Source organism: Sciurus carolinensis, chromosome 1 (genome assembly GCF_902686445.1).
Source record: "Sciurus carolinensis chromosome 1, mSciCar1.2, whole genome shotgun sequence".
Taxonomy (NCBI): Eukaryota; Metazoa; Chordata; class Mammalia; order Rodentia; family Sciuridae; genus Sciurus; species Sciurus carolinensis.
In genome coordinates this window covers 173,017,789-173,042,722 of record NC_062213.1, presented here as the reverse complement: position 1 = coordinate 173,042,722, position 24,934 = coordinate 173,017,789, and the positions used below count along the sequence as shown (strand labels likewise).

Here is a 24,934-nt window from a genome sequence, read left to right as displayed (position 1 = left end):
TCAGTCTCATTTTCCAGTTCTTTTCCTCCCCTTCACCCTCCCCCTGGTCCCCTTGCTCTACTCTTATTGGTCTTCATTTATTATTATTATTATTATTATTATTTTTATTATTATTTGTAATGTGTTACAACTATATGTAAAAGCAGGATTCATTGTGTATATTCTTTCATACTTGGACATAGCATAATTTGGTAGATTTCATTCCTCATTACTTTTCCAGGTACTGTGATCTTATAGTCAAAGAAAAGTAAATTTCCCAGGACTGGCAGATATTATTCATGGAATGTCTTTATGACATTGTTTAGATTGATTGGGAAAATTCTATTAGCATTGCCTTTGAAACAAATGATACCCTCATAAAAGTGTTTCTGGCATGTTGTAGGCTGTAAAACTATTGTTTGCAACAGGTACCAGACTGGTAGGTGTAGATTACTCCACATAGCACCCACAGTATTTCTGAGTGTTCTTTGGAACATGAATTGTTGACAGTATATAACTAGCATGTCAATTTTTTTTTAATACTGATGTTTTATTTTGGAGGTACAAACCCAAGGCATTAGTGACAGAATGGACGTGAGGCAGGGATGAATGGGATATGCAGTGATTATTTCCAAGCTGGGCGCTGCTTCATGACAAGCCTTGAAGAGACCCAGCATGCTTGTGCACTGGCTACTCAGGAATCTCCCCAAAGGCTACACTGTTTGGGAGAAACAATGTCTTATAGTAACTTATGGAAGAGAGAGAAGGCAGAATTCATCTGCATGGCTTTCTCCTGTCTGCCATTTCCCATTAGTCAAAATTTCCCCTTGTGAGCATTAATTGCCCTATACTTCAAGGTTGCTGTAGCTACATGTCCCATGTCCTGTGGTGGTACATTCCATGAGTCTGGAAGAGACAAATGCTGAACAAGTAGATAGTAGATGACAAACAGATTCTGATGCAGCAGGGTGTGGTGGCACATGCCTATAAATCTTGGTGGTTTGGGAGGCTGAGGCAGGAGGATCACAAGCTCAAGGCTAGCCTCAGCAACTTAGTGAGGCCCTACGCAACTTAGTGAGATCTGTCTCAAAATTTAAAAAATAAAATAAATAGGGCTAGGGATGTGGCTGAGTGGTTAAGCATCCATGGGGTCAAACCCTGGTTAAAAAAACAAAACAAAAGAGGCCAGGGAGATAGCTCAGTCAGTAGAGTGCTTGCCTCGCAAGCACTAGGCCCTGGGTTCAATACCTGGCTCCGCAAAAAACAAAACAAAACACCACCAAAAAAAAGCAAAGAATCTGATGCAACACATATGTCATGTCCAATTCGGGCCAGTACTATCTTTCCTATTTTGCAGAAGGGGAAATAAGGTGATCACAGATCCTTCCTGAGGTCATATGGCTAGTAAGTGGAAAGTTCAAGACTTAAAGATAGTCTGGCCCTGGAAACTGGAAGACCATACCTTAGATTTTATGTAGCAGCAAAGGAGAGTCACTAAAAGGTTTCCAGCCTGGGAGTGACATGATAAAGAACTTTTAAATAAATCTCTCAGTCTCCACTGTGCTCATCTTTCTGTCTGGCAAAACTTCAAAGTAGGTGTCCCCAGAGAGGTGAGGGTATTGCAGACAACCTTTGAGCATTTTGAGGAAACTCTGATGGCGTCCAGAACTTCATCTGGGCTTTGACATTGCCTCTTAAACTTTGTCTTCATCTGGGCCTGCTCCTACCAAGAGATGAGCTGGTTGGAGGCAGGCAGCATCTGGGTAGAAAAGCAAAAATGAGAGGAAGAGATGAACCTAAGGGCCAGATCAAGAGGACCATCTGTCCACTGCTGGCCTGTGGGTCTGGGGATTCTGGCAGCCCCAGCATGTAGATTTTAAGGTTCACTAATCTTATAGAGAGTGCAAAGTAAACTTAGTCTCAAATACTTCATAGATGTGCATTTAAAAGACACATAGATGTGTTTTGATTTGCTGTGTCCACAATATCTCAAACCCATGGAGCTCCACTGAGTGCTAATGGAAAAACCCCTGCTGAGTGAGCATAACCTGGCTTGGTATGACTTGACATTGAACTACATGAACCTGCTAGCATGATCATTGGCATGTGAGACCTCATGCTTAAGCTGAAGTGATACACTTGGGTCACTGTCTGCTGTTCATTCATTTGACTTTTCTAGTTCCCTAAGGGAATGCCCTGGATCTGACTCTATCCCACTTGCCATTGGAGGAATGTGGTTCATATTTTTAGGTGTATTCACTTGTTTTCTTGTTGAAACTAGTTAATAAAGTCTTTAAATCTGGTTGTAAAACAAAATAGTTCACTCAGTTGCTTTAAAAATATATTTGTATCTAGTATTTCTGCTTGCTTCTTTCTGTGTAATGCAAGAGGTTCAGTGGCACTGTCCAGCAGTCCTTTGTAATTGCTACATTAATGGGAGGTGCCTGGCATCTGGATCTTTTTCTACCTTTAGGGACTTGCTATTTGTGCATCGTTTATATGTTGAATATTTTTGTTTTTGTTGTACACGTAGAACTACATTATCTAATTTTATATATGTGATGCTGAGGATCAAACCCTGGGCCCTGTGCATGCTCAGGAAATGCTCTACTACTGAGCTATATATTCTTGGTCTCTAAATTAATCAAGTGGTTTGAGCTGGGCATGGTGGTATATATGCCTGCAATCCCAGTGACTTGGGAGGCTGAGGCAGAAGGAATGCACGTTCAAAGACAGCCTCTGCAATTTAGGGAGGCCCTAAGCAACTTAGTGAGACTCTGTCTCAAAATTAATAAATATAAAAGGGACTATGAATGTGGCTCAGTGGGTTCAGTGCCCCTGAGTCCAATCCCTAGTACCAAAAAAAAAAAAAGATCATTTGATATTGGATGCTATAAAATTGTAAGCCTTTGCTTAGTTGCTGTAGAGTGACATTTTGTAGTTGTTAAGAATATGGTACCTTTTGCTCACTCCAAATTTTAATGTGAAATTCATGAAAGTTGTTGAGTTTTTCAGTTTTTTAAAGGAGAAAATGAAAATAAAAAATATAGACACTCTAAATAAATTGTTTATGCATTTGTCACTAGAAAACTACTGTTTTTAGTTGAATTGTAGCTGGTAGTTGTAGTTATTGTCCTTTGTAGTATTTATAAGTTGCTGTGGCTGTGAATGTTACCCTTCAGAGCTAGTGACCCACTAGGTTTTAATTGCTCGGAATTCTCAGGATGTGAAAAAGTTTTGGTAAAGGCTGGAAAATGTCGATTCTTGCTTTCCTCAAAATTGGTATCAATGACTACTTAATGACAACAGAATGTTTTGAAAATATGCCTGTTGTTATTAAAATGTCATAATAACTGGTATGTAAAGGGATCATTACTTTTTTGTTGTTGTTGCAACTCTGTGGTAAGAGGATAGCTTCAGTAAGATCCTTAAGAAAAATATAGTATGAAAAGGTATCAAAGAGAATTTTTAAAAAATGGAATGTGGATGAGAAGTTGAAAGACATGTGTATGAGTTTGATATATTTATTTAAATTGCTCATTTCCCTGCACTTTGCAGGTAAGTTTGTTTTCTCTTTGATAAACTATAAAATTATCTTTTAAAATATCTTTATATATATCTATAATTTACTAATTTCTCTTTTTTAAAAAATAGTGTTATAATGCCAAACCTCATTTTAATGCAATATAAAGCTTGCACATTTGAGCTCTCCTATGTCAGGAAACAAACAGTGAGTGTAGTAATTTCTAAATTACTAGCTAGCCTTCTAAATGTATATGTTGTTCATACAGCAGAGCATTGCAGAGCAATCTGTATCATTGGTGTTTTCACTGAGTGTTTGCCATTGTTTAGTACTATTTGTCTCTGCATTTATTCAATATTACCAAATGCTATAATCACTAGACCAGAGTAGAGTATCAGCAAGTAGAGATTGCCAAGTAGTAACCCAAAATAAACAGTGGGAAATGAAGCTGCTACAAAATTTTGTGGACAGTAGTTACACAATGCTCTTTGAAAATTGTATATAGTAGTGGGAAAGTAGGTCATGCCTCATTTTTTTATAAAGTCCTCTTTTTAAATTTTTTTTTAGATGTTGATGGACCTTCATTTTATTCATTTATTTTTATGTGGTGCTGAGAATTGAACCCAGTGCCCCACACATGCTTGGCAAGCACTCTACCACTGAGCCACAACCCAGCCCTATAAAGTCATATTCTTTACCCAACTTTCAGAAGTTTGCCTATACTCAGTGATCAAAGTAGGTATTTATAAATGATGTGGAAATAATTTTAGAATAAGTTCAAATAAATAAACTATTTTTATATTACTATTTTATGTAAATGGGGTTTTTCAATAAAAAACTAATTGCTGTAATTAAATAACACTTTTTTTTTCGGTCATTTCTTCTAGTGGAAAGACCTATATCACTAAGAGACATGGATCATACTATGGTTTTTGTTTGTTCTCATTTAGTTCTGTACCCAAGTTAAGTCAGCAAATAATCTATTCAGAGTTTGTTTTCCTTTGCTGACCCCCTTACTGCTATTTAGTAAGCAAGAACAGGCTTAACCAAGAATTTTGGGAAATAGGAGAGAGATAAACAACATGGCCTCTGTCATCCAAAATATAAATAAATAAAATAAAATAACCCTTGGTCTGGGGATGTAGCTCAGTGGTAAAGCAACTGCTTAGTGTTCACAAGTCCCTGTGTTTGATCTCCAGAACTGTTAAAAAAAAAATTTAAAAATATCTCAATCTAAACAAAACTTACCAGACCCTGGGTAATTGAAAGAGCTGTTTTTTATAAAATGAGAAATTAAACACTTTACTTTAAAAGACAGGTGGTAGCGTGGGCTATCTCAAATCATAACATGGAAATTTAATATAACATTTAAGTTATCAATATTTATCATATACTTAGATTAGATAAAAACCTATAGAGGAAATCTTAAGAATTTGGGATGTTGGTTGCTGTAACTGACATTGAATGTAGTTCTGAATGTCTACTAATATTTGAGAGAAAAAACATTTTTAAAGTGGATTGTATAGTTCTTTTGATTTATTGAAATTGAACATGTAAGTTCATGTTGAGGAAGAAGTTTTTTGTATTACTCGGAATTATCTCTCAGACTGTATTGCTTTCTCCTTTTACCCAAGGGGAATTGGCAGTACAATACCATAGCATCTTAAGTGACTTAGCTTAACTGTCATCCTCTACCCTGACCTAATATATTATTTCTGAGTCCTTAATAATAATTATCAATGCCATAATAATAATACTGTACTGTTGACCTTTTATAAGATATTCATATCTGTTTTGTCACTTAAGCTCCTTTGGTTTTTTCTGTCAAAACCATTAAAGTCTTTCTCTCTCTCTGTGTCTCTCTCTTTGTCTCTCTCTCTGTCTCTCTCTCTGTCTCTCTCTCTCTGTCTCTCTCTCTCTCTCTCTCTCTCCTCTCTCTCTCTCTCTCTCTCTCTCTCTCTGTGTGTATAACATTTGTGGATTACATAAAAACACTTCAGTCAACCACAGGCTACATGTATGACTTGGTGCCATAAGATATATCACCAAACTAAGATATTATAACTGTCTTAGTTTGTGTAAGTATTTTGTGTGATATTCACACAAAATCACCTGATGACACAAAAGTATCTTTGTCATTGAGTCATACATTCCTTAGTGATAAGAATAAAGTCTGAGAAATTCACCATTAGGCAGTTTTGTTGTTGGAGCACCACTGAGTGCACTTTCACATACCCACATGGTTTGGGTTGGTTACTCAATGTGGCCTCTTGATGCAATCAATAGACAGAGTAAGCATGAGATGTTTGAGGCGATGTTGGGAACATAGCATTAACAGTTTTACAGTGAAATTTGTCCTACAAATAGAAGGAGTACACCCTAATAATAAAAGTATAGTAAATACATAAACCAGTAATATTGTTTATTATTACCAATATACTTTTATATGACTGGCAACACTATGGGTTATATTTACACCAGCATTGCCACAAATATGTGAGTAATACATTGTGCTAAAACATGTCAGCTATGATGTCACTAAGCAGTAAAAGTTTTTGACTCCATTATAACCCTGTGCACTGTCATATATGGTGGTTGGTCATTGACAGAAACATTGTTTTGCAGTGCATGACTGTATAATAGAAAAAGATTCAAGATTAAGGGAAGTATCTTCATGATAACAAGAAGATAATTGAATGGTCCTTATGTCCTAATACTATTAGGCAATTTATATGCATTATCTCATTTAGTCATAACCACAAACTTACAAAGTAGGTATCCGTATTCCCACTTTACAAATGAGACTTCTTATCACAAGTAGAAAGGTGGAAAATGGACTTTGGGGCATGGTAAGGGTGGTCTAGGTGGAGAGACATTGATACTTTAAGGCATATTTGATTATGTGAGCACTCTCCAGAGTGGTCATGAAAGGTGATTTCATGGGAAGGTAGATCTTATGCTGTTTACTGTTAAAGGAAAGAAAAACAGAATGAGGTTTATAAATGGTGATAAGTTCAATTTAAGACATTTTTGTTGTGTACTAGGGATGGAACCCAAGGACTTTATATATGCCACTCAGTGGCAAGTGCTCTACCACTGAGCTACATTTACCCCCTCAATTTAGACATTTCAAGTTTAAGAAAGCAGAAATTTTTATAGAAGGTAGGTACAGCCAACTGTGTTTTGTCTTGAGTCATATAAACTTTGTTAGACTTTTCTTTGAACAGTAGTTATAGATTTAAACTAAGGTCATGTTTATGCAGGAGTATAATAAGGTGCTAATGCCTTGAATATTTAAGATAAATTTGGGAATGATTTTATGTTTACAAACATTATGTTTATTAAGGGTAAGGATACTTATTAGTAATCAAACTGGAGTATATGAAATTTCAAATTTTTTATTAATATTCAAGCAAAACTTGTTTATTGTAGGAAGTTTGAATATAGAAATTAACATAAAGGTAAAATTGTATTGTCCTACCACTGGGTTTGAGTTAATTTTGATTTTTTTCTTTGTGTTATTCCTTTTAGAAATATGGCTACACACACCTCTCTGCGGGAGAACTTCTCCGTGATGAAAGGAAGAACCCAGATTCACAGTATGGTGAACTCATTGAAAAGTACATTAAAGATGGAAAGATTGTACCAGTTGAAATAACCATCAGTTTATTAAAGAGGGTAAGGAGCACGAATGCCAACTAGTTCAAAGCAGCAGTGAAGCAAATTAAATCCACCTTTTGTGTTGAAATCCTTGCATGTGGAAGGTGGTCATGATGTTTGAGAATGGCAGAACTGGAAACTGCTTTCACCTGGGAAGAAATTCACAGTAGCAAGAATTCTCTGCCTTGGTCTAGAATCAGCTGTATACCTCAAGTTAACAATCCATATGTACATACTTGAACCCTTCCTTCCCAACATTTAAACATTTTTCTCTTTTCCATTTCTTTTTCTTCATTTCCCTCTCCTCTTTTCTTATCCCCTGCCACTTATTTTAAACCTTTATTGCACTTTTTCCCTTTTTATTCACTCAGTGCCCCTCTTATTGTTGATATTCTCTCAGTCTTTATATATGCTTTTCTTTTGCATGCATTGCAATCTTCAACATGAGATGCCAAGACTTAATAGCTATCAAAGTTGTCCCATCTAAAAAATAGACACCTTGCATTTACTTGATAATTTCATTGTAGACCCCTAAGACCTTAGCCATTAACAGGTGTGACATATTTGAACAGTGAAGGAGAAAAGTAATTTTGGGAAAACAAGAAATAGCTGAAGCCTGATGGAAAAAAGATATATAAGCATCTGGATGGAACCAGAATAAGGACACTTTAAGGATAAGTCCATATATACTCTCTTGTTTCAGAAATTAAAATAACCTACTTCCATTTCAGAATAAATAAATCCTGTTTCCTTATTCTTTGAATTGAATGCCCTTCCTCTGTTTTATAGCTAAGCATTATGAAAAAGTAGTCTACTCTTTACTTTTTCACTCTCTGCTTTTCAACCCCTTGCAGCCAGATTCTTTTCTGTCTCCACTGAAACTATATTTTGCATGTTACTGCTCATCTTCTCTACCAAGTCCAGGGAGTATTTTAGTCATTGTTTTTCTTGTAGCACTTTAACTTTAATTAAATTTGAAACTCATACCTCTTTTGTACTTTGTGATACCATTTTTTTGTAAATTTATTCTTTTTAATATACATGACAGTAGGGTGTACTGTGACATATTATACATACATGTAGTATAACTTATTCTAATCAGGAGCCCATTTTTGTGTTGTACATGATGTGGAGTTTCACTGGTGGTATATTTATATATGAACATAGGAAAGTTATGTCTGATTCCTTCTACTGTCTTTCCTATTCCCATCCCCTGTCCCATCCCTTCATTCCTTTTTGTCTAACCTAGTGAACTTCTTTTGGTTTTTTGGGGGGATTGGCTTATTTCACTTAGTTTGATAGTCTCCAGCTCCATCTGTTTACCAGGAAATTATCAGAAAGTCATTCTTCATCAGAAAGTCATTCTTTTTTATGCCTGAGTAATATCCATTGTGTATATGTACCACATTTTCTTTATCCATTCATCTGTTGAAGGGCATCTAGGTTGGTTCCATAGCTTAGCTATTGTGAATTGAGTTGCTATAAACATTGATGTGGCTATGTCATTGTAGTATGCCGATTTTGTCTTTTGGGTATATACTGAGGAGTGGGATAACTAGGTCAAATGGGGTTCCATTCTAAGTTTTCTGAGGAATTTTCATACTGCTTTCTAGAGTGATTGCATCTACTTTTAGTCCCACCAGCAACATATGACTGTACCTTTTTCCCCATATTCTCGCCAACATTTATTATTACTTACATTCTTGATAATTGCCATTCTGACTGGAATGAGATGGAATCTCAGTGTAGTTTTAATTTGCATTTGTCTAATTGCTTTATTTGTTGACCATCGATATTTCTTCTTCTGTTCCTTTGCTTATTTATTGATTAGATTATTTGTGTTTTTTGGTGTTAGGTTTTTTGAGTTCTTTATGTATCCTGGAGATTAATGCTCTACCTGAGGTACAGATGGTAAGATTTTCTCCCATTCTATAGGATCTGTTCATATTCTTGATTGTTTCCTTTGCTGTGAAGAAGCTTTTTAGTTTTGATACCATCCCATTTATTGATGCTTGATTTTACTTCTCCAGATTTAGGAGTCTTCTTGAGGAAGTCAGTTGCTAAGCTGACATGATATGGATAGTTGGGCCTGCTTTTTCTTCTAATAGGCACAGGGTATCTGATCTAATGCATAGGTCTTTGATCCACTTTGAGTTGAGTTTCGTCTAGGGTGAGAGATAGGGGTTCAGTTTCATTCTACTACATATAGATTTCCAGTTTTCCCAGCACCATTTGTTGAAGATGTTATCTTTTTTCCAATGTATGTTCATGGCACCTTTGTCTAGTATGAGATAACTGTATTTCTGTGGGTATGTCTCTGTGTCTTTTATTCTGTTCCACTGGTCTTCATGTCTATTTTTCTGCCAACACTCTGTTGTATAATTTAAGGTCTGGTATTGTGATGCTTCCTGAATCATTTTTCTTGCTAAGGATTGCTTTGCCTATTCTGGGCCACTTATTTTTCCAAATGAATTTTATGAGTGCTTTTTCTATTTCTATGAAGAATATCAATGGACTTTTAATAGGAATTGCATTAAATCTGCATAGCACTTTTGGTACTATGGCTATTTCGACAATGTTCTGCCGATCCACAAACATGGGAGATCATTCCATCTTTTAACATCTTCTTCAATTTCTTTCATTTGTGTTCTGTAGTTTTCATTGTATAAGTCTTTCACCTCTTTTGTTAGATTGATTCCCAAGTATTTTTTTTTTGAGGCTATTATGAATGGGATGGTTTTCCTAATTTCTCTTGCAACTGATTCATCATCCGTGTATAGTAACATAATTGACTTGTGGGTGTTAATTTTATATCCCGTTACTTTGTTGAATTTGTTTATGTGTTCTAGAAGTTTTCTGGTGAAGTTTTTGGGTCTTCTAAATGTAGAACCATGTTGTTGGCAAATAGGGAAAGCTCTTCTTTTCCTATTTATATCCCTTTAATTTCTTTCTTTTGCCTAATTGCTCTGACTAGGGTTTCAAGAACTATGTTGAATAGAAGTGGTAACAGAGGGCTTCTCTATCTTGTTCCAGTTTTTAGAGGGCATGCTTTCAATTTTTCTCTGTTTAGAATGTTGGCCTTGGGTTTAACACATATAGGTCTTACAATTTTGAGGTATATTCCCTAGCTTTTCTAATGTTTTGAACATCAGTGGATGCTGTATTTTGTCAAATGCTTTTTCTGCATCTATTGAGATAATCTTGGATTCTTATCTTTGAGTCTATTGATGTGTTAAATTATGTTTATTGATTTCTGTATGTTGAACTAACCTTGTATCCCTGGGATGAACCCCACTTGATCATGGTGCACTATCTTTTTAACATGTTTTTGTATGCAGTTTGCCTATATTTTATTAAGTTTTTTTGCATCTATGTTCTTCAGGAGAATTGGTCAGAAGTTTTCTTTCCTTGATGTATCTTTGCCTGATTTGGGAATCAGAGTCAAACTAGTTTCATAGAATGAGTTTGGAAGGGTTCCCTCCTTTTCTATTTCATGGAATAATTTAAGGAGTATTGGTATTAATCCTTCTTTGAAGGTCTTATAGAACTCCCTCTGGTGATGGACATTTCTTTGTTGGTAGGCTTTTGATTTTGTCTTCAATTTCTGAAATTGATCTGTTTAAATTTTCTATGTCCTCCTAATTCAGTTTGGATAGGTCATAGTTCTCTAGAAATTTGTCAATGTCTTCAAGATTTTCTATTTTATTGGAGTATAAATTTTTCAGAATAGTTTCTCATTATCATTTGTATTTCAATAGCGTCTGTGGTAATATTTCCTTTTTCATCATGAATTTCAGTAATTTGAATTTTTCCCTCTTGATTAGCTTTTGTTTTGTTTTTGTTCTTTTGCTTTTTTTTTTTTTTTTGAATTTTTTGTTGTTTCATTGATTTCAACTCTGATTTTTTTTTTAATTACTTTCTCTTTTCTACTGCTTTTGGTGTTGATTTGTTCTTTATCTAGGGTTTTGAGATGCAATGTTAGGTTATTTATTTGGTGACTTTCTATTCTTTCAGTGAATGAGCTAATGCAGTGCACTTTCCTCTGAGAATCACTTTCATAGTGTCCCAGAGATTTTGATATGTTATGTTGCTATTCTCATTTACCTCTAAGTATTTTTTCATTTCATCCCTGATTTCTTCTGCTATCCATTTGTCATTAAATAATGTATTGTTTAATTTCCAGGTGTTAGAGTAGCTCCTATTTTTTATTTTATCATTGATTTCTAATTTCATTCCATTATTGTTGGGACTAATGACACGTTAACTAACTCAGGCTGACTCCTTACTCCCTGGCGAGTGAGCAAGATCAAGGCTCAAAGGCAGTTTCAAAGGTTCATAACGATAAACCGGACCATCGTCAGGGATTGGTTAACAACAGTTCCGCGAACGTGATCAGCTCGTGCTTGCCATATAGTCCAATGGGACTCTCGCCTGCGTGAACCCCCCTGCCTTGCTGACCTTTAAGCTGATTGGTTCCCGCCTAGCCCCCACCCTACATAAAAGCTGTGTGACTTCCTCAATAAACGAGTTCCTGCTGTGACGGGTGTCACTGACGCGTCTGATTGTCCTACGCCTGGAGGGCTGGGAGCAGGCGGTCAGTCGGCCTTACCTATCCTAATCTGACCTTGTTGGGGAGTGTCCCCTTCCCTTGCCGCTGGTCGAGAAGGGCAAGGGGGCTTAAGACCCCGACACATTATGATCTGATAGAATGCAAAGTATTATCTCTCTTTGTATTTACTAAGAGTTGCTTTGTGACCTTTGATATAGTCTAGTTTAGAGAAAGATTCATGTGCTGCTGAGATGAATGTGTATTCAGTCATTGATGGATGAAGTAGTATATATATATATATATATATATATCTGTTAAGTCAAAATTATTTGTATTTTTTAGTTGTATAGCTTCTTTAGTTTTCGTTTAGAGGATCTATCTAGTGGTGAGAGAGGCATGTTAAAGTCACCCAGTATTATTGTATTGTGGTCTATTTGCTTCTTGAGATTGAGAACTGTTTGTTTGATGTACATCGATGCTCCATTGTTTGGGGCATAAATATTTACAACTGTTACATCTTGTTGATGTATAATTTCCTTAAGTAGTATGAAGTGATTTTCTTGGTTTCTTCTGATTAGCTTTGGTTTGAAGTCCACTTTCTCTGATATGAGGCTAGAAACCACTGCTTTTTTACAAGATTCATGTGAATGATATGTTTGTTCCCATCCTTTTGCCTTCAGTCTGTGGATAACTTTGCCTATGAAATGAGTCTCTTGGAGACAGCATATTGTTGAGTTTTGTGTTTTAATCCAATCTCCCAGTCTATGTTCTTTGGTTGATGAGTTTAAACTATTTACATTCAATGTTATTATTGAAATAATTTTTATTCCCTGTCATTTTGATTTATTTCTGTTTTTTTTTTTTAATTTGAATTAGTTTCTCTTTTGATTGACTATTCTTCTATGGTAGTTCCTCCCTTTGCTGGTTTTCACTTTTATTTTTCATTTTTTTCTTTGAAATATTTTTTGAATATGTTTTGTACAATAGGTTTTCTAGTTGTGAATTTTTTAACTTTTGTTTATCATGGAAGGTTTTTATTTCATTGTCAAATCTGAAGCTTAATTTTGCTGGGTATAGTATTCTCGGCCGCCATCCACTTTCTCTCAGAGCTTGGTATAGATTATTCCAAGTTATCCTATCTTTGAGGGTCTGGGTTGAGAAATCAGCTGAGATCCAGATTGGTTTCTCTCTAAATGTGACCTGTCATTTTTCTCTGGCAGCCTTTGCAATGCTATCCTTATTCTCTATGTTAGGTATTTTCATAGTAATGTGCCTTGATATAGATCTGTTCTAAGCCTCCTTTGGTTTTCCATTTTATTCTTACAGTGTGTGAATTTTTCTGATTTATTTCACTGAAAAGATTGTTTTCCTTTGGTTTGTATTTCTGAGCCTTCATCTATCCTAATAAATCTCATATTTTGTCTTTTCATATTATTCCATAGTTCTTACACGTTTTGTTCATGGTCTCTTAATATCTTTTCTGCATGATCAACTTTAATTTCAAGATTTTATCTTTTGTCTGCATTGTCTGAAACTGTCTTCCAAGTGGTCCAGTATGCTGGTGATGCTTTCTGTTGAAGTTTTAGTTTGGTTTATTGATTCTTTCATTTTGAGGATTTCTTCTTGATTTTTTTCAAAAATCTCTTTATTGAAATGATCTTTCACTTCTTGTATTTTCTCACTGATTGTACTCCTTACTTTATCCTTTACCTCACAGATCAGTTTAACTATGAACATTCTAAACTTCTTCTCTGGCATTCTTCCACTGTGGTGTGGATAGATTCTGTTATTGAATTGAGTATTTTGAGTATTTTGGTTTGTTTGGGGCAGTTTTGTCCCTTGCTTTTTCATGCTGTTTGTGTGTCCGCCCATATAATTGTATGGATTGCAGTAGAGTTTCCTCCCTGTGGACTTATAGTGTCCCTAAAGGTTTCTAGTATCTTACCATTTAGAGCGAGACAAATAATAATGACAACCAATGCAAACAATATACAGCATTCATCAAATATTCCTGCTATGACATCTACAATGTTGTCACAATAAACAGAGATTATGTGATCAGTCATTGCCCACAGTAAAAACAGTAAGTTTGCAAAAGGGTTTACATTTTTAAATGGTGAGCAGGGAGAGAACAGAAATGATATAGGATGTGACAATTATGAGGCAGGAGGAGAAAAGATAGAAGTAAAAACTTAAAGGAAGAGTGAAGGAACAATAGAGATTGTGTATTAGAAGAAAAAAGGAAGAGAATCAAGGAAAATAAATAAGTGAGAGAAAAAATATATAAAGAAAAATTTTGAAAATATAAAAATAAATGAACTCATCTGTTTTTACACATAAAGAATCCACCTTAAAAAATGAATATAAAACACAACTGAAATATACTAAGCAAAGATCTTAGTCCTCAAAATACTGATCATTGAGGAACAACTGAATTCAAAAATGCTTCAGATGAGGAAATATGAATATGTATAAGCGTTTATGAACCATTCAGGTCACAATAGAACAGAAGAAAAAAATTAAAAAGATCTTGATGAAAAGTTAAAGAATTCTTTTCGTTGGAGTTCAGAAGATTCTCAGCTTCTGCAGGGCATGACTGTACCCACCTGTAATCCCAGCAGTTTGGGAGGTTGAGGCAGGAGGATACCAAGTTCAAGACCAGCCTCAGCAACTTAGTAAGGCCCTAAGAAACTCAGTGAGATCCTCTCTCTAAATAAAATATTTTAAAAGGTAGGGAGCTGGGGAAGGGGCTCAGCGGTTAAACAACCTTGGCTTCAATTCCCAGTACCAAAAAAAAAATTCTCATCTTTCCTTCTTAGCAGTGTTATGGGAGTTGGGCTACAGCGTGATGCCTGCTGCTCCTCCCTCAAGGTAGTGTAGCTGGAATGTGAGAAGAAATCCCATAGGTAGGGCTCCTGAAGGTGGGGTTTAGGCTTAGGTAGGCTTTAGGTTCTTCACTGAATGGCTGTTGGTCTAAAGATTTCAAATTAGCACACCTCTAGGACCCAGAAGTTGCCAGTTCATCCTGGAAGACTGCATCCCAGGGAGCCAATTCTTAGTTCCTACTGTCACCTGTGGCCCCTGCATTCCCTAGTCTCTCAGATTCAGTTTCCAAATTCAATCACTCCAGCCTTGCCCTTTTGAGCCCTGGCCAGGCTCATCTCTCCCAGCCGGTCCTGCAAGCAGCCAGAATGGAGTGTTTTGCGGGGGGAGCCAAGTGGGTTTCTAGGACCTGTATTCCCTTCTGTAAACCCCTCTCTCTTGGTACTTAGGCACACTATATGTCATGCAGTGTGGGTTTGCCAGTCCTGTATTTAGGGCCAAACTCAGGTTTGTCAGAAATTGGGTCCCCCAGCTGTGGGCCCCCATGCTATAACTGCAAAATGGTTCCTTCCTCTCTCCTCCATGGGCAGCTGGGAGAAATGTGGCTTCTTTCCTGCCCAAGGATATTGTGCAGCTTGCCTTTCAGTTTAGTTGGGCAGTGTCTTTGATCTCTGATCTCTTTGTACCTAGACATGCCCCAGGTCTCCTAAAAATGTGTGTTTCTTTAATTCAGTTATTCCCCCACTTTGTTTGTGGAGGGTCTGGTAGTGACAGCAGCAGTGGCACTGGGGATTTCTTCATATTTTATTATATCCAACCTCCTGAGTCCCTGATCTGCTTTGAATGTCCAGCATTAATTTCCAATAAAGTCCCCCCTGCCCCGCTTTATCCCACCCACTCTTCTGAGAAGCTGCCTATCTGCTTTCTCAGTTTCATGCCACAGAGCAGCCAGTGGAGCAACCTTTCCTATTCTGCCACCCTGAAAAACCTCCAGACATATTTCTAACCAACTACCAGGAATCTATCTGAATGTCTTAGAAATGTCTCAAAATTAACATGTCAGAGGTTCATCTAAAATATGATCTTTTATTTCCTGTCTTGATTATTGATTCCATCTACTAACTGAAATCTGGAATTAGAAATCTGGGAGCCATCCTACATTCTCTGCCTCCCTCACTTTTCCAAATCTATTCATTGAGCAATCTTTCTTTTGATCCTCTTCTGTTCATCTCTTTATTACCATTGTCACTTTAACCTGCTTTTAACCCACCTTCTTTCCAGTCATATCTCCTGCCACGGTCTATATATTTCCTATGATTGACTTGAACAGCTTACCTCAGATTCATCCAAGCTGTTATGCTTTCTCATTTTTGAACCTTTATAATCCACTATCCACCATCAAGAGTACACTAAACCCTGTCTGTTTGCCATTTCCATATTTAGCATGCAGTTCCCCTGCCAACTCTTTGTAAAGCTTTCTCAGGCAGTTTGTGCTTACTTCTTTTTCATAGCATCTTTTGCATACCTTATAGAATTTATCCCATTTTGGATACATATTTGTCACCCACTAGACTGTGAGCCCTCCAAGGGCAAGAGCATTAACCTTGTTCTTCATGTTCTTTGATAGTAGTCTCCCAATAAATGTATGTTGAGTGAATATAACTGGTGTGCATTCTTAAGATGTCTTTACTACCATAATTGGAGTAGAAATGCTATAGCAGAAGACCAAAATTGTAATGTAGAAGCTTTACAAATATTGGTAAAGAAGGTAGATGCTAAGATAAAGCCAACCCTTAGATGAAGTAATCAGGGGTCCTGGCAGCCATTGTTTTTCTTGAGCAACTCAGGAAGTTTGAGCATGAGTAATGGCAGTTTGTTTTGGACTAGAGGCTCCCCTGAGATTTGTCAAAGTCAGGCATCTCTTCTTTTCCTATAGTGATTGGAAGTGGCAAGTAGTTCTACTTCATCTCCCATTCACACATTCCCACATCCTACCTAAATTAAAGCTTTGGGGAAGGATAAGGAAATATCGTCTTGCCATTTTTCTGAATGTATCATTTCATTTGCTATCTGTGTTTTGCAGCAATCAGAGGCATTTTAAGATTTAATTAGCTTCAGGTTTTTTTTTAAGTGGTGGGTGAGTCACTTATAATTAATGTTAATCATCTTTATATTTGGCCAAAGTTTATTGCTATTGGACTTGAATTATTGCAGAGTTGAATGCCTGTAGTAGTAGTATACTCACTACCACAACAGAAAGACTTGGGAAGAACTCTGCTGGAGCAGAGTTTGATAAATGCTTATTTTCCTCTTATTACTGCTCTTATTATTTATTTATAACTTTGTGAATTTATATGTGAACATGATGTATGCTGTATTTGCTTTCTGTCCCTATCACAAAATATCTGAGACAATTCACTTATAAACAGAAAATGTTTATTTAGGCTCACAGTGTTACAGTTACAGTCTAAGATTGGGCAGATCTGTTGTTTGCGCCCTGGTGGGTATGCTAGATGGCAATGATAGATGGAGAAACTACTTACGACTAGGAGGCAGAAGAGAAAAAACAAAGGGGCCAGGGTCCCATAGTCTCCTTCAGGAATATGAACCAGTGACCTAGGGACCTACCACAAGGGCCCCTCACCTAAGGTCCATAGGACTCCCTGGTAATGCCACCCTGAGGACCAAGCCTGTGGAAGACATTCAACATTCAAACTATGGCATATGCTTACTCTATAAATTCAGAAATGACAGGAAAAAATGTGTGTGTGTGTGTGTGTGTGTGTGTATGAGAGAGAGAAAGAGAGAGAGGGAGGAGAAAGGGAGCACATATACATAACCCCACCAGCTTGAGGCAACCATGTTAATACATTTGCTCATTTCTGACTACTGTATTTCTTCTATGCCCCCTCTGCATAGAAATAACAAAACACTAACCATAAGGTGAGAAGCTTTCCTTCATTCTGCCCTCCTGCCATGATGCTCTGCCTCCCCTTAAGCCCAGAGAGATGAAGTCAATTGACCATGGACCTCTGAAGTCATGAACCTCTGAAGTCATGAAAATAAACTTGAGATCTGGAGAACTTTGAGTCTTTAGTCCCCAATACATCCTTGTTTCCTGGTATATTCCATCTTCCTTAAAATTCTGCCAGTTCCTTTGACGTGTCAATTTCTGATTCATTTCATCCCACTCTTAATTTTCTAGTTGAGACTGAAAACAGGATTCTTCTTTCCCCAGTATGCACTTCACTTGGATCAAGCATTTACAGCTGGTGTCTGCATCAGTGCACAGAAGAAAATTAAATAGAGAAGAGGAGAGTAGAGAAACAAAGAAGAATTGAAAAGACAATACTGAAGATAAAGATTTAGCTGCCACTCTTGCTCAATCCTGATAAAGAAGCAGGGCTTCTGGCACTCACAGAGTTCCTGCTATAGGAAGGCAGGATAGCCTTAACTAACCCATTTTGTCCCATTGTCCCAGATGTGGAACACCTATAAAAACTTAAATATAGTATATAACATGAAATATGTAATGTAATTATGTACCATATAATAAATAATTAGGTAATAGATTATTATAATATGACTATAATATTAATAAACATAATAATATATAAGCTCTAGTGATTATTTCCAACCGATTTTAATGCATTCATGTCAGTTTCATTGGAATATCTGCAAAATTGAAAACCTGGGACTTGAGCAGCAACACCTACTTAGAGTTTTCTCTCCTGTATAAAAGTTCTGAGGATCTAAAACTGGAAAATTAAAACACACACACACACACACACACACACACACACACACACAAAGCACAAAGCTTAAGAAATTTGTTAATGTAGTACTGAATCTAAATCTTTTTTCTTTAGGAAATGGATCAAACAATGGCTGCCAATGCTGAGAAGAATAAGTTCTTGATTGATGGGTTTCCAAGAAATCAAGACAATCTTCAAGGTTGGAACAAGACCATGGATGGGAAGGCAGATGTATCTTTTGTTCTGTTTTTTGACTGTAATAATGAGGTAATGAAAATCTTCATCTGCCCACATGGGCTTTAAGCAGCTGACTGTCAGCTGTTAAGAGAAAAACTAAGTGATTACATCTATTTGCATTTTCTATTATCAGCAGTATTTTTTAAATTAGTAGATGGGGTGGACAGAACAGTATCATCTTGCTTTTGGGGTACTAACAGCTGCTTGGCATCAGCTTGGTGAACCTAAAATTTGCTTTAATTTCACAATTAACAAGCATCAATTCTTGTTAATAATAAGCCTAAATAAAACATAACAATTGCCGTGCATGGCTGGGTACACACTTGTAATTCCTGCTATGGAAGCATCAGGATAGCAAGTTCAAGACCAGCCTGGACAATTGAGACCCTGTCTCAAAATAAAACTTAAACAAAAATAAAAAAAGCTAGGGGTGTAACTCAGTAGTAGAGTGCCCCTACCTGGAGTGCTCAATCCCTAGTATTGCAAAAGAAAAGAAAAAACAAACAAACAAAAAGGAATTGACATGCACTGTAATGTCAGGTAATGAAATTGAACTGCTTTCTTAAATATGCACTGTTTGCAGAGAATGTATTGTTTACTAGAAAAGAAACATACTTTTCTGGAAAGTTAGGCTTTCTTTTTTTTAAATTTTTTTTTACTTTTATAGAATGCATTTTGATTCATTGTACACAAATGGGGTACATCTTTTCATTTCTATGGTTGTGCACAATACAGAATAGTTTAGTTTCACTTCTAAGAATGAAATGGTCCTGAAAAAAGCAGGAAAGTTATTTTTCCTCCCCCAGCACTTCTGATAACATACCCAGACGTACCTTTGAATAACAAAATAAATTTCTCAGTTAATTAAAAGGCCTGTTTGAGGGACTGGGGCTGTAGCTCAGTGGTAGAGCACTTGCCTAGCACATGTGAGGTACTGGGTTTGATCCTCAGCATCACATAAAAATAATAAAAAAAAATAAAACAGAGGTATTGTGTCCACCTACAACTAAAAAAAATTTTTTTTAAAAAAGGCCTGTTTGACTGCTGCTTTGATATAAATTTCATTAAATTAATGTCAACAGCCTGAAAGAATAAGAATCTAAAGTACTGCCTTGAAGGAAGTTGGCTATTCTTAGGTTGAGTTACAAATGTGCCTTTGGTAGAGAGTCTTACTGCAGCCTCTGAGTTGTTTTAAAATGTAACTCTCTTCTTCCAACCCCCAAAAATATGTTTTCACTTACTCTTCAAAGTTAACTTTAGAATGTTACCACAGCTTTATAACTAAGGAATGTTTTTTCACGATTAACAAGAGATGCTTTATTCAAATATGTTGACTCTAAAATATTTGGATATTTATAGAATTATTGTAAAGAAAGCAAAAATGAAACAAAGTTTGAGGCATGTAATTCATACCTAATAAGTTAATGATATATCTCAGATAGAACCATACACATACAGATCTTCTTTTTATTGCGGTTTGAAAAAAATATACACAGGAAAAACTGAGTCATGAATGAATTCTTACTATGCTCTGTACTTATTTAACCTAGTTTATGTAAATTGAACCACATGTTTAATTTTAAAAAGAGTTTGCATGTTGATTAATAAATTAGACACATTGGGTTTAATGCAAACTCTTTGGGGTAGTTTCTTCAAACTTTTCTTTTCAGGCTAAAAGAATGGCAAGATCTTATCTTTCAGTTTTTTAAATAACTTTTTAACTTAAATATCTCTTTTTAGATCTGTATCGAACGATGTCTTGAGAGGGGAAAGAGTAGTGGTAGGAGTGATGACAACAGAGAGAGCTTGGAAAAGAGGTACTTTTCAGTTTTTATATTTAACCACCTCAATCCTAGTGCGGAGCTTGAGTGACAAATTAAATTCCTGTCCTGTTTCAGTCCAGAAAAATCATATGTTCTGCTTACATAGGTGCAGTGGCTTGTGTAAGGAGAGGATGCTGAGGCAGTAGGGTTGGGCCTAATGTTCTCTGAGCCATTCTGTAACATGGAGGAAGATACCCAGAACCTTGTGATATTTGCTTCTTTTGCAGAATTCAGACTTACCTTCAGTCAACAAAGCCGATTATTGACTTATATGAAGAGATGGGGAAAGTCAAGAAAATAGATGCTTCTAAATCTGTTGATGAAGTGAGTGTCACTGGCCTGTCTTTGAAAAATAGTCAAGTGAAAATGTGATTATTTCTTTAGGAGTAGGCTAGAGTAAAAGAAATACTAAGGGCAGATTAATTTGTTTGTTTTTCAAGACACTTGAGAATCAGTGAGAAAGTAGGTTTTTCTCTCTTGAATATCAGGTCTAAAATGGGTTTTACAACTTCAGATTTGTTCTTCATGAGAAGTGGGTGGTTTATTAATTCCAAAGCTCTTTTCCCAAACACAGTGATTTGGATCATTTCATATTTTAAAAAATCTGCAATGTGACTGGCATATCATTTAGCTCAAGAGCTCCAGAGTGGGACCTGGGGCTGTAGCTCAGTGGTAGAGCACTTGCCTAGCATATTTGAGGTACTGGGTTCCATCCTTAGCACCACATAAAAAAAAATAAATAAATACAGTAAAGGCATACTGTCCATCTACAACTGCCAAAAATAATTAAAAAAAAAAAAAAAAGCTCCAGAGCACTTTTTCTCCTTTCATCACAGAACATGTAGCTCTAAAGGTGCAGGGTTTCCACGACTCATTTCTTCTCTTCCTTCGTAAATCAGTGATCTCTAAATTGTGGTTTGAGCCTACAGTGCCTGCACATTTTCTAGTGTTTCTTAGTTCTCCTAATCGTCCTCTCCCTTATTCTCTGAATCTCTTTTCTTTTCTATTCATAAGATAGAAAGGTCCTGAAGAAGAGGATTCGGTGAATCTTTTTTTAATCCATTACCACTTCCTGTAGAGGCAAGGTGATATATAAGACAACTTCATATTTTAGAATTAGAACTAAGGAAATAACACAGTTTACATTTTATTGATGTATTGATAGTCTATCAAGAAGTATGTTTTGAGTTGGGTGGGGTGGTGCATAATCTTAGTGACCCTGGAGACTAAGGCAGGAGGATCACAAATTCAAGGCTAGCCTGGGCAACTTAGACCCTGTCTCAAAAAGAAAACAAAAAAGAAAAATGTCTGGGGATGTAGCTTACTGGTGGAGTGCCCTGAGTTCTACCCTTGGTATGGCAAAAACAAAAAAGTATGTGATTTTTAAAAACAATGATCCATTTCTTAAATTAATATAAAATTGGTTTTAAAAGGAACTTATCTATATGGTAGGTTTTTTGTTGTTGTTGTTTGTTTGTTTGTTTTGTTTAATTACTGTTTCACCTATTCTCCACCCCATACCATCCCCAGGCTGCGAATTGAAACCATGGCCTTGCACATGCAATATGGTGTTTCACTGTCTGCTTTTAAAATACTATCTTTTTTCTTCACAGGTTTTTGATGAAGTTGTGAAGATCTTTGACAAAGAAGGCTAACTCTAAACCTGAAAGCATCCTTGAAATCATGCTTGAATATTGCTTTGATAGCTGCTATTACAACCCCTTTCAAAGGCAATTTTAATCTTCAAAATTACATCTCAATTAATGACTAGAAAATATAGTAAGACAAAGTAAATTTTTATGGTTTTTTTTTTTTGTCACAGAAGTAGTGAATTCAGGTTTAATTACATCTTAGTTATTATGGTGCTCACAAAACAAAGAAGGGTATCAGCTGGTTCTTTGTTTTTATTAAAGACTATCCCTTTTATAGTTTGTGCCTTCTGTGAGCAAAATTTTTTAGTATGCATGTATATCCCTTTAGTAATTACAACATATTAGAATTAGGGATTCCCACTTCCTCTTTTTCTTGCAGGTTTTAAATTTCTAACCTCTTAATTGAATTTGTGGACCAAATTTCAAAGGAACTTTTTTGTGTAGTCACTTCTTACACAAGGTGTTGGTAAACAAACTCATAAAGTGGATTCTTAACAATGTTTTAGTATTTACCAAACAACTGACCATTTCCTATAGTAAGATGAGAAAACTTAGGCTTTGATTTACTTCAGCTTACAGAGTGTATGTCAGGGGTTCCAGGGTTTTAGGTTGGGGGCACAAGGGGTTCAGAGCCTGATGGAATTATCAGTTTTATTCTGACAACATCCTAGGGTATGTGGCAAGGATCACATCTAATGACTTGTGTTCCTTATGCTCTATTATATAGTGCTATCCATTAGTAAATTGATCTTAACACAATTCGTAGCAGTGGAACCTTGAAATGCATGTGTTAGATTTATACGAAAATGATTCATTTCTCATTTTAACAACACTTCCAAGTCTTTTGTTTTTCAGACTAAATATAGGGTTAGGATAAATTTAAAAACAACCTAATGATTAAAATTCCCATTTGCATTTATTTTCTGAAATATTTTTTCATAGTTATTTGTTTTAAATAATTTTAAAAATCATTGCACTTTGGTCAGAAAAATAATAAATTTATCTTACAAATGTTTGATTACCTTCCTGGCTAATTTTGTTAGTAAATTTGGGGGGTAGGGTGCAGGGCATCACATTGAAGCCCTGAAAGGCACAAAATTTTAAAAAGGCTGTGGAGTTCATTCTTCCCTTAACATCTCCGAGAAATTTGTTTTCTCCTTCTATCACTAATACTAAGTAGTATTCATGGTCTTTTTGGTGGTGGTACTTGGGATTAAACCCAGGGGCCCTCTACCACTGAGGTACATCCTAGCCCTTTTTATTTGTTAGTTTGAGACACAGTCTTGCTAGATTGCCCTGGCTGGCCTTGAATTTGCAATCCTCCTACCACATCCTCCAGAGTAGCTGGGATTATAGGTATGGGGCACCGTGCCTGGCTCCTAGGTTATTAACAGAGAGTTCTTAAATGTTTTTAATTTCCAACACAAACTACTTGGTATACAGGGTTAATAAGGCGTGGAACTTTTTTAACAATTAAATTTTATATTTAAAGTTATTGGGAATAGTGAGAACAAATTAATGGCTGTTCTTATAATAGAATCATTTATTTCTATGCACATTACAAAACTGACTAATGAGAAATTTTTCAATATATTTGCCATTAGAGAATAAAGCATCCTTTAGCACTGTAATATATTGACCACCAAAATGTGTATTGAGATTATCTTGGTTTCTTGGAAGAGATTATGGTAAGTTTTTTCCTAACACTTTAATTCATCCAATACAGAGGACTTTTATTAATAGTTTAATCATACCATTATAGTGTGAAGTAAAGGTAAAGACTAAAGGTTTTGAAAGCATTCCTATTCACACAAGTACATCTGTCAGGTGGGAATCTTAAGTATTTTTACCAGTAAATGTGAGAACAACCTTATATTTCTGAATACTGCTGAGACTAGGTGTTTTTGCCTCCTTTCATCAGATATCTTTCTGTGGCATTTGAGGATTGAAACCAAGAAACATGGTAATTACTAAGTTATGAAGCTTTGATTTTTTCCTTTGCTTTTAAATAGAAAAATATGTTGGCAAGATTGAATTTTGTAGTTCATTGAGATATATCTGACTTCACTAGTTTGGTCATTCCATTTGTTAAAGATGCAGTCACTAAGACATTCTTTAGTTTCTGGAAAGTCCCTAATTTGAGCCTTACTGTGTTGCTGTGTTTCTTTAAATTATTTCCATTCAATGATGTTGAATATGTATAAATTATTTAGTAATATAATTCCAATAAATTTTGTGCTGTGGCCTTTGCTATTTGCTGGTTCAGATTTCTGTTCTCTTAAACATATTGAAGATCAAGAAGTATCATATTTAACATGTGGGTTCTCAAAAGGCAAAAACAATTCAGATCCAGGAGAATCTTCTGCTCTTTGTATTATGTTTGGGCATCTTGACTTAGGCAGGAAACGTGACTATCCCATTTCTTCAAGAAATAATCTGGGATTGGCCTAGTGGTACATGCCTGGAATCCCAGCAAGCTGGAGACTAAGGCAGGATGATTGAATATTTAAGGCCAACCTCAGTAACTTAATGAGACCAAGTCTCAAAATTAAAAGAGGACTGGGAATAAACTCAGTGGTAATGTACCCTTGATTTCAATTCCTAGTATTAAAAAAAAAAAAAAAAAAAGGCATAGTAGTAATCTGGACTGAATCACTTGTAGCCTGTTTTATCACTCATGGGAAGCATCATTTGTTTGTCTTTGAGAGGGAAATTGACAGCAGTGTGTCTCAGAATAAGGACTTTTGTGGACTTAATGGCTTTGTCCTTGTAATTATAGTGGTTGCCAGATATTACAAGTGCTCCTTGGAGATAATAGCAGTTGAAGGAAGAGGGCAAATGGCCAGACCTAACTTTTTGACCCCCTGCCCATCAGGCCACTGGCCTGGGACTTTAGTAACACAACCACACTTAGTGTGATTACAGATACACTG

At 36.1% G+C, this 24,934-nt stretch overlaps 1 protein-coding gene across 1 annotated transcript in view; it reads left to right on the top strand.

Annotated features, from left to right (window-relative positions):
* Cmpk1 (cytidine/uridine monophosphate kinase 1) overlaps positions 1-24,254 on the top strand; it is a 41,770-nt gene extending 17,516 nt beyond the window's left edge. The window contains exons 2-6 of the mRNA XM_047519731.1: positions 7,034-7,180; positions 18,404-18,556; positions 20,267-20,343; positions 20,577-20,673; positions 21,963-24,254. Of these exons, the coding sequence (XP_047375687.1) occupies positions 7,034-7,180; positions 18,404-18,556; positions 20,267-20,343; positions 20,577-20,673; positions 21,963-22,004 (516 nt within the window). The 3' untranslated portion in view covers positions 22,005-24,254. The remainder of the gene's footprint in view (positions 1-7,033; positions 7,181-18,403; positions 18,557-20,266; positions 20,344-20,576; positions 20,674-21,962) is intronic.
* The last annotated feature ends 680 nt before the right edge of the window (positions 24,255-24,934 follow it).